The 10537-nt window shown below is 41.9% G+C and overlaps 1 protein-coding gene across 1 annotated transcript; it reads right to left on the bottom strand.

Moving 5' to 3' along the window:
- Positions 1 to 5276: 5276 nt before the first annotated feature.
- Positions 5277 to 6923, bottom strand: LOC306752589 (E3 ubiquitin-protein ligase TRIM21-like; the record flags this gene model as incomplete). The annotated part of the gene is made up of 1 exon (XM_079236369.1): positions 5277 to 6923. The coding sequence occupies one exon, from the start codon at positions 6921 to 6923 to the stop codon at positions 5277 to 5279; it is 1647 nt and encodes a 548-aa protein (XP_079092495.1).
- Positions 6924 to 10537: the final 3614 nt, after the last annotated feature.

Raw genomic sequence — 10537 nt, 5'->3', positions numbered from 1 at the left:
GAGAAGATGAACCAGTCGTGAATGACCAGTTAAAATCAGAGTCCGTTGGCCCTTCTTATCTCCTCTCGGCTCTCACCGCTGCAGCACCATCCAGGTGAAGCTGCTCCATCACACGCCGCTTTAATCGCCCAATCAAACGCAACCAAAGCGGTGAGATACGGTCTCACTTCCTGGCAATCTGCTCCTCTGAAAGCTGTGCAGGTGACAGCGGTACATTCTCCGACCTTTCCTCTGACAGATGGCTTCATGCTCTAGTATTTTATCGCTCCCCCATTTTCCAAACACAAGTCACCTTCATTTCTGACTTGAATATTTCAGTCGGAGTTGGAAGCATCTTTTACAAATCCAATTTCACAGCTAAGTGGAACTATGTGTGAGTTCAAGAATGTTTCCTGAAAAGCTACGTTCACAAGCAACAACTCTGCTTTGTGAATTTGAGGGGAAACACACACATGGTGAGAACGAGGGAGCTGTAGTTTATAAATATATATCAAAAACATTATTTAAAAGTGCTCTGACTCGTCTCTTTTGATCTATAGAAAATGATTATATCGGGCAAAAGACGAGGGATGTATGTGGAAATAATAATAAGTCTATAGCAAGTTTTCTCTTTTAGCTTTTAAGCCGTTAGCTATAATAATAATAATAATAATAATAATAATAATAATAATAATAATAATAATAATAATAATAATAATAATAACAGGAGTCCAACATGATGTGCAGTTGCAGAGTTTTAAGTCGAAAAAACCTTGAACGTCTTTTATTCACTGTAGAAATACAAAATGTGTTTTCTTTTCTTCTTCCGCATAATATTTACAAATAATCAGCTCACAGCTTGTCTGGCAAGCTGGTGTTGATTCACGCCTGAAGGCATCCCATAATATCTTATATAGCGCTACTGATAGCTACAAACTACACAGGGAGGCACTTTAAGTATTAACACACAAACACACCACCGTAACCCAATAATGGTGGATTACAAGCCCAAAATATTAATATAATAATACAATCACAACTGTTTGATATGATTAAAGAATAATAAGTAGAAAAGAGGAAGTAGCTGATACTTTTTATTTCCCTCTTGAAGCTCTTGTGTGAATCATTTTATAATTTTGTAGCGTTTTGTTGTTGTTTGTTTGAATTCACGACGTTAACTGAGTGTTTAAACCAATCCCCCCTAGGGGTATATTGGTTAATATACAAGTGAAATATATGGTTTGGTACATGGACAAATTCAAATGTCACAGATGTGTGTAGATGTGCCACAATGCAAATTTTGGAGACCTCACCTGAATGTTCTCTGTTCTAAACCCTCTCTAACTTTGTTCTGATTCACTTTATCGAATTCAACCTTTGCAGAGAGAATGTTCACATATTGAATTATGATTTGGGTTAGAGAATGTTCACATATTGAGTTATGATTTGGGTTAGAGAATGTTCACATATTGAGTTATGATTTGGGTTAGAGAATGTTCACATATTGAGTAATGATTTGGGTTAGAGAATGTTCACATATTGAGCTATGATTTGGGTTAGAGAATGTTCACATATTGAGCTATGATTTGGTTTAGAGAATGTTCACATATTGAGCTATGATTTGGGTTAGAGAATGTTCACATATTGAGCTATGATTTGGGTTAGAGAATGTTCACATATTGAGCTATGATTTGGGTTAGAGAATGTTCACATATTGAGCTATGATTTGGGTTAGAGAATGTTCACATATTGAGCTATGATTTGGGTTAGAGAATGTTCACATATTGAGCTATGATTTGGGTTAGAGAATGTTCACATATTGAGTTATGATTTGGGTTAGAGAATGTTCACATATTGAGCTATGATTTGGGTTAGAGAATGTTCACATATTGAGCTATGATTTGGGTTAGAGAATGTTCACATATTGAGCTATGATTTGGGTTAGAGAATGTTCACATATTGAGTTATGATTTGGGTTAGAGAATGTTCACATATTGAGTTATGATTTGGGTTAGAGAATGGTCACATATTGCAGAGATACACCCTTTTTAGTTTGGGGATGACATTTTCGAGGAAAAGGCCTAAAAATAGGTTGGTTTTCAAAAGGTTAAAGTTTCCCTCGCAACGTAAAGGAGACGGCAGGATGTGGAAGGGGAAGGTCATTGAATAGTTGTGTTCTGTCAGAAGTTGCTCAGCATCCAGGTATCATCCTCACGCTCATGATGGGACATTTTTATCTTAGCTAATTAAACTAAAGGGGAAAAACACTCACGGCGCTTGATATTTGATGCCGTGTGTCTGTTGCTTTTCTCCTGGAGGAAACATGTGCACTGAGTTTTTTTCTTTAGTTTTTTCCATATGTGAGAAGCCTCAGGCAGCTTCACGACGGGCTTTTTGCCAGAGATGACTGTACAGGAAGTACAACACCCAGAGAGACACACATTATTCAGCTGTTAATGGTTCAGGAATGAACCAATTAAAAACCCAGTTGGTCCATCATCCTTAATTTATGAGCATTAAACACATATTTACATATGGGAAGACTGTGCTGTGCTTCTGCTGAACATTAATAATCCAAACCTGTGGCGTGCCAAAGGGTCAGTTTACGGTTGTTTACTATTTGCTTCCTTGAATGAACAAACTCGTTAGCGTCTTCGGTGGCACTTTATAATGAGTACACAGTATTTAGCATTAGTAAAGCATGAATAAACACTGAATTACACTCATTAGTATGCAATTCATAAACACAGTTATAAATGTTTCATTCTTGATTAATAAGCTTGACTATTATGAGTTTTCCCCATTTGCAAATTAAGTATTACGGATTTATATATAATTAATAAGATAATTTATAAAGTGTCAGTAAATGATTAAAAAAAAATATTTAAATGTCATTTATTCATGCTTTTATAATGATTTAGATATGAACTTTATAAAGGATTTTATTTCTGCAATTCATAATAATTCAGGTAGTTACTGTTCGTTAGTTAAGTATTAGTTAAGTATGTTCTGTGACCTCATCTAAAGTGAGGACTATTTATGCATTAATGTTGCATAGTATATAGTTATTATAAAGTGCTTCCGCGTCTTTGAGTGATTCCCCGTCAGAAGATCTGTGGCGACTTTGAGGTTTGAAAGGTTTGTTCAGATTCACCAAAGTTGCACAGAAATCACAAACATACTTTCTGACGAAGGCAGAAGCCGACCGGCAGCTCCTGTTACTGTGACTGTTAAAATTACTGTTTTTTGTCAATGGAGTCTTGTGCAAAAAACAACATTCTATGCACCATATTATCATCATCACTGTGTGGCAGAAATTAATTGTACTCATTTCCCTGTAAGAAATAAACGTGATGACAAAACTCTCAAATGTCTGTACGTATTTTATTGAAAAGACACTTATAAATGTATATAATTCAGCTGAATGGTCAAAGCTCTTTCCCCATGAACGGTCGGATTGCGAGTCGAGATCTTAGCATATATATATATTAGTATATTCATGCTCCTCACAAGCTGAACTTCCTGTTCCAGCTGCACGCTATCTCGTTACTCCCCTGTCGGCCGGTGCCAAGATGTCAAGGCCGGGTCCCGGGCCTCGCCAGGTGCTGCTGTTTTGTTTCTGCTTTTCGTGAGCGAGGCGTCGGATGCGACCTCACAAACATCAGGTCGAGATAACAACAACGCATTCATCCTTTGTTTTGCTTTCTGCCTTTGCAACGTCTGACACACTATTCAGAGCTGAGCGATACAGGATACATCTAAAAGAACATCCTGATGAATTACCACAACACACAGTTTCCCAAGAAGTAGAAGTAGTTTTGATATTATTGAATTATTTCCAGCATAGAGAGGAAGAAGACATTATCCTTCATAAATCCCCTTGGAGAATTTATTCTCTGCATTTAACCCATCCTTAGTAATCAAGGAGCAGTGTGCTGCACACTTCGACATGCGAACTATGGGAGACCAGGGATCAAACCGGCTACCTTGTGGTCTCAGATCGACCGCTCTCCCCATGAGCTACAGCCGCCCAAACAAGACAAGTGCAAGTCTGAGGTTGCTGCATTTGGCACATCGACTCCGACCTCTGCTGTGATGCTCTTATTAGGACTCTTCAAAGCCTGTTGATTATGTTATCCATCCTTTTACCTCATCCTGTTACTTTATTCCTGCTTAAAAACTGATTTCTCTATTGCTGCTAAGAAATGGTACAAACTTGCAGCAGCAAGGACCTCATGTAACCCAAACAATGAGAGTTGAAAGGAATGTCTGCTGCAGATTCCTTCAGGATCAGCGGCAGACTCACAGGTGTGTTAGTCTACTGTCACTGTAATTCACAAGAGCAGCGAGGAATGCAGCAGTTCCAGCTCAGAACAAAAGAGCGAGCGGTGGATTATAGTATCTTGTTGCTATAGATGTGTGAGAACAGAGAAAGTCACCCTGAACAAACTCTCTGGCTTCCCTCCATTAACGCTCAGTTATTGCACACGGTTGTACAACTAAATGCAGGTTGGAGTCCCTTTATGCTGCTCAAGGAAAACAAACATTTTTTTATGTGCTGCAGCTAAGACTATCAAGCCTTCATCACGGAGGACATTTTGACCCGTCACACGAGGAAAAGCACAGGTGTGAATTATTTAATTATGGATGGCTGAATTCCATTTAGCTGTGCCCGTTTTTGGGTCATGTTATGGCTTCGAGGGATACTTGAATAGATGGGAGCCATTGCTATATTGTCATTAGTGACATTTCCTTCGATGACAAATGCCATCTGTGAAAAAAAGGCCTATTTGGAACGCCAACCTTCATCATATTACCTTTTAAAATATCAGGAAAACCTGGCTGTGTTTCTATCAAATCCCCAGTTTCTGAGCCCTGCCATTGAGCCCAAGGCATCATTCATGTTAGCAGTTCCACTTGTGCTTATTCCTGCTATAACAAGTCAAAATGTCTGCAAAGCATTTGGTCTAAATCAGTGTACGAGTTGGTAAAACTTGTTCCTTTTTCCCCCATTGGTTTGGTTTATTTTTGCACAGAAACAGTGCATAAAAAAAGAAGTGAAAAGAGTATCAGTGCAATTGTTTTAGTTTAGTCTGCACAAGCTTTTGAGTGTTCTGATCCGTCCAAACCAATTCTACCAATGGGGGACCATTTTTTACCAGAGTCCAATCCAACCGCAGTAAACAAGGCGTGTTTGAAAACACACTCAAGAAAAAACATTATTCAACATACAAAATTTTACGGCGATGACATGACGGAATATAATCGCTGCATCTTTGATAAACCCTGACACAAATTCACCTTTTCAATAAATCCCTGAGAACCACGCTAGAGATGATCAGAGGTGCCGAGTTGACGCCGTCGTTATAGAGACCGGGACTGAAGAAGGGGTGGAGTCTCTCGGTGAAGGAGCAGCCGGTGAAGGAGTAGATGAGAGCAGCGGCGTCTACGTCGTAGAAGGAGACCACACCCTCTTCAAAATCCACGAACACGCCCACCTTCTGGGGCTTTGAACTCAGGGAGAGAGGAAGAGGAGAGCCAACAAGAGCAGCGAACTCTTCTCCATTCTTCAACCATATGGTCCAGTGGCCATTGTCTGGGCACAGTGGGATGATTCCATTTCTTTTGATGGACGCCTTGGCGACTCCTATAGTCCACCTAGTTTTCTCCTTCACTTGCGCCTCAAAGTAAAACTTTCCGGAAGAGAAACTCTGTTTTCCCAAGATACAGCAACTGGGGTTAAATCTCTTTGGATCTTCCGGGAGATTCTTCTTCACGACGCTGTGATGCACTTGTTTGCAGTCATCAGACAGGATGAGCGCCCGGTGTGCTGTATCGGGATCCAGAGTCACGTCCACGGCAAACACCTGGAGCCGGTTCAGCTCCGCCTCGAGGAACAGCTTCTTCATCTCTTTGCCAAGGGTCTCCTCCAGCTGATCCACAGCTGTCCTCACTGTGCCCTCCAAAGATGGCGGCTCGACTCTGACCTCTTGCCAGTTCGTGGAGGGCGCAGAAGCATTCAGGGACGCAAAGCTTTGCAGGAAGTGGAGGTGGTCTTTGGAGCGTGAGAGCTGCTCCACCTCGCTGCGTTTCCTGATCAGATCCGAGATTTCCTGATCCAGCTCGCGGACGAAGCCTTCGGCCTGCTTCTCGGTCGCTTTCTGCATCGCTTCAATGGTCCTGATGAGCTCCGCATGGGTCCTCTCCAAAGACCGTATCAGAGCGGTGAAGACCTGAACCCCATCTGCCAGCTGTCTGTCGGCAGCTTCCTTGCTGAGCTTTGCCGTGTGTTTGATCTCCAGAATCTTCAATCGTCTCTCCAGGATCATCCGGTGAATCTCGGCCTCTATCTTCCTCAGCTCGGCCTTCTTTTTCTCAAATTCCTCTTTCAGCGGAATGACTTTGTGCGACTTGTGGTCCAAAACCGGGCACAGCATGCACACGCAGATCTGGTCGGTTTTACAGAAGAGCTCCAGAGGTTTATCGTGAACCGCGCACATTCTACGCTCCAAGTTCTCCATGGGATCAGTGAGCTGATGTCTTTTCAGGGGGGCAGCCTTCAGGTGCGGCTGCAGGTGAGTGTCGCAGTAGGAGGCCAGGCACACCAGGCACGACTTCACGGCTCTCCTTTTGCCGTCGGTGCAGACGTCGCAGGGAACGTCTCCCGCTTTGGCAGCTTGATGATCCGAGCTGCTCCTTCCGGCCGACTCTCTGAACTGAGCCGCCATCTCCGATATGAAAGTATTGACTCGCAGATCGAGCCTTTTGTAGAAGGGGAATTTGCACGAGGGGCACTGACACTGGGTGCTGCTGTCCCAGTGCCGAACGATGCAGTTTTGGCAGAAGTTGTGGCCACACGGTAACGTGACCGGATCGGTGAACACCTCCAGACAGATGCCGCACAGAAACTGCTCTTCAGTCAGCGTGAAGCTGGCAGACGACATGACGGCACTCTAAAAAACAAAGTTAAAGCTTGACATTACAACGCTGTCATTACACAAAGATCTTTTTCTGAATATGCATACGGAATACATTAAAAACTAATATTATTGGTATATGATGTAAAACGATCGTGACTTTCTTATAGCAGACTTAAAATAAACCACTGTGCATGTTATTGGCCACGGTTACACTTGTTTTTTCAATGCAACTTCTGTGATCGGATACACCAGATGGGAATTTCGTTGTCAAAGAAGCGTCTGCGAAACACATTTAATTTCCTATGAATTGCTCACAATAAAAGCCCCTCTTATTTTTTACTGCTTACTCTTCCTCCCTGCAGTGTTTGAAGACTTGTTTTACTGAAGAAAATACGGTACCAACGGTCCTCTAATTCGCTGATAAACACAAGCAATTTCCTATCGATGCTTCACAATAAAAGCCCCTGTTATTGTTGCTGCTCTGTCTTCCTCCCTGCAGTATAAGTAGACTTGTTAATTGAATAATTTCTGTGAACAAAGCCCAACAAATTGGCTGTGAAACACATTTTTCCTATTAATTCTTCACAATAAAAGTCCAAAGTCATTTTTGCTGCATACTCTTCATCCCTGCAGTATCCATAGACTTAAGAAAAGAAAAAGAATAACTGCTAACAAAGCTCCTTCAATTCTATGATTACCACAAGTAATTTCCGTACAATGCTTCACAATAAAAGCCCCTGTGTTCCCCCCTCCCTGCAGTATAAGTAGACTTGTTAATTGAATAATTTCCGTGAACAAAACTCCACAAATTGGCTGTGAAACACATTTTCCTATTAATTCTTCACAATAAAAGTCCCCAGTCATTTTTCCCTTCCTCCCTGCAATATCCGTAGACTTAAGAAAAAAGAAGAAGAACCGCTAACAAAGCCCCTTCAATTCAATGATTACCACAAGTAATTTCCTATTAATTCTTCACAATAAAAGCCTGTTATTGTTGCTGCTCAGTCTTCCTTCCTGCAGTATTGGTAGACGTGTTTATTGAAGAAAACAAACCTCCGTAAATTCGCTGTAAAAACCGATTTTCTTATTAATACGTCACAATAAAATGTCCCCTGTGTTTTTCTTTATTTTGAAGTAGCAAAATTAAGAAATGTTCTGTTTTCAGCAGTAACGTAATGAGACCCATTCTTCCTCTTGTTCTTGGCGTGATTAGGATGAAGTAGCATTGAAAAGACGAGCGTAACCAGGGGCCACGTTCTAAACACCAGCGGTACTCACCAATGTTGTGCGAAGACTTCCTCAAAGGCCCGGAGAATAAAATACAATTTTTCTTGGGGAACGACTCCTTCTTGAGCAGGACTTTCTTGGAAGTCGTTCTTTCTTTCGTGTGCAGGACGACAGCTCTGCTGATGCTGCCGCTCACAAAGAGTGTAGCGTTGCGACGCCTCTGTGCAGGTAAACCAGTTTGGGTGTTACTGACATTCCTCATCTCTGTGGGCTCAGGTCCAACTTCAGGCAAATATGCCTTTTGCCTCTTAAAGAAGTCTGAGAGTAAGTAAAGGAATGTCATAGGCCTGAACACTCCTTAACAATGTGTGTGTGTGTGTGTGTGTGTGTGTGTGTGTGTGTGTGTGTGTGTGTGTGTGTGTGTGTGAGAGTATGTAAAGCTCCACCCGCTCACTCTTTAACAGTGAGCGGGTGGAGCTTCACATTCACCTGAGTCCATCTATCACACACACACACACACACACACACACACACACACACACACACACACACACACACACACACAGACACACACACACACACACACACACACACACACACACACACACACAGGCCTTGCTGTTGTCATTTCAGGTTGTCGGCCTTATTCTTGAATGACATTAATAACCTTGCTAAATGTGTGTGTGTGTGTGTGTGTGTGTGTGTGTGTGTGTGTGTGTGTGTGTGTGTGTGTGTGTGTGTGTGCGCGTTGACCCTCATTTCTTAATGACTTCTCTAATATGTTGTGAATTTATAACGACACCGACACCTCTAATATATTCTTAATGACCTTTTGTGATGTATTTTGTGTGTGTAATAGGTTTTGAATGGATGAGCTCCTTCAGATTGCACGTGTACAGCAGGCTGTCGGCCATCGAGCCGCGACAAGCTGACAGCCAATGAGAGGACGAGAGACACGACATGTATTATTATACGTGGGTTTAGGGTTTGCTTGTCCTCTATTTCTGTTTTTACCATAGATGTCATACAGCGTTTTTTTCAAATACTGCTGAAATAATAGAAAACTGATACTGCTTTCATGTCTATAATTCAACGCTTCATGTGTTAAAGCTGCATTCTCTCTCCTGACCACCAGGGGGCGACTCCTCTGGTTGTATAGAAGTATATGCTTCATGTGTTAAAGCTGCATTCTCTCTCCTGACCGCCAGGGGGCGACTCTTCTGGTTGTATAGAAGTATATGCTTCATGTGTTAAAGCTGCATTCTCTCTCCTGACCGCCAGGGGGCGACTCTTCTGGTTGTATAGAAGTCTATGCATCATGTGTTAAAGCTGCATTCTCTCTCCTGACCTCCAGGGGGCGACTCCTCTGGTTGTATAGAAATCTATGCTTCATGTGTTAAAGCTGCATTCTCTCTACTGACCACCAGGGTGCGACTCCTCTGGTTGTATAGAAGTATATGCTTCATGTGTTAATGTAGCATTCTCTCTACTGACCACCAGGGGGTGACTCTTCTGGTTGTATAGAAGCATATGCTTCATGTGTTAAAGCTGCATTCTCTCTCCTGACCACCAGGGGGCGACTCCTCTGGTTGTATAGAAGTATATGCTTCATGTGTTAAAGCTGCATTCTCTCTACTGACCACCAGGGGGTGACTCCTCTGGTTGTATAGAAGCATATGCTTCATGTGTTAAAGCTGCATTCTCTTTACTGACCACCAGGGGTGACTCCTCTGGTTGTATAGAAGTATATGCTTCATGTGTTAAAGCTGCATTCTCTCTACTGACCACCAGGGGCGACTCCTCTGGTTGTATAGAAGTCTATGCTTGATGTGTTAAAGCTGACTGTTGGTATGAAAACACACAACAATACACACGTTGAAGTCCAATATTTCCACTCCAACCTCCTTCCTATGGAGACTTTAACCACATTAACATGAACATGAACAATCACATTTACATGAACATTAACATTAACATTAACATTTACATGAACATTTACATTAACATTAACATGAACATTTACATTAACATTAACATTAACACCAGCACCATTAACCTTTCGTGCTCAGAATGTTTTGTGTTTAATTCTTTCGTCCGGAACAAATCATTTAACGTTGTTTTCTACTTCACAAACACACGCGGATGTTTTTCCCGCTCGTCCTCAGAGGGTTCGTCTCGAGTCTTTAGGTTGCTTTTGACATCGTCATTTGCATAAAATATGGAAATGTAATTTGTGGACTTAAGAAATGGCCTCAGGATTCCACATGCGACGTGTCCTCCATGTGAATAAAGCGTGTTCTGAGTGAGCGAGCTCACCTTCACTGTACATCCTGAAACACCGACAGACCGACAGAGATGAATGGATTCATCGGCTGAGAGGACGAAGAAATGAAAGCTGTGAAAGAAAAGAG

This window comes from Taurulus bubalis, assembly GCF_910589615.1.
Source record: "Taurulus bubalis genome assembly, chromosome: 20".
NCBI lineage: Eukaryota > Metazoa > Chordata > Actinopteri > Perciformes > Cottidae > Taurulus > Taurulus bubalis.
This window is presented reverse-complemented; position numbering and strand designations above follow the sequence as displayed.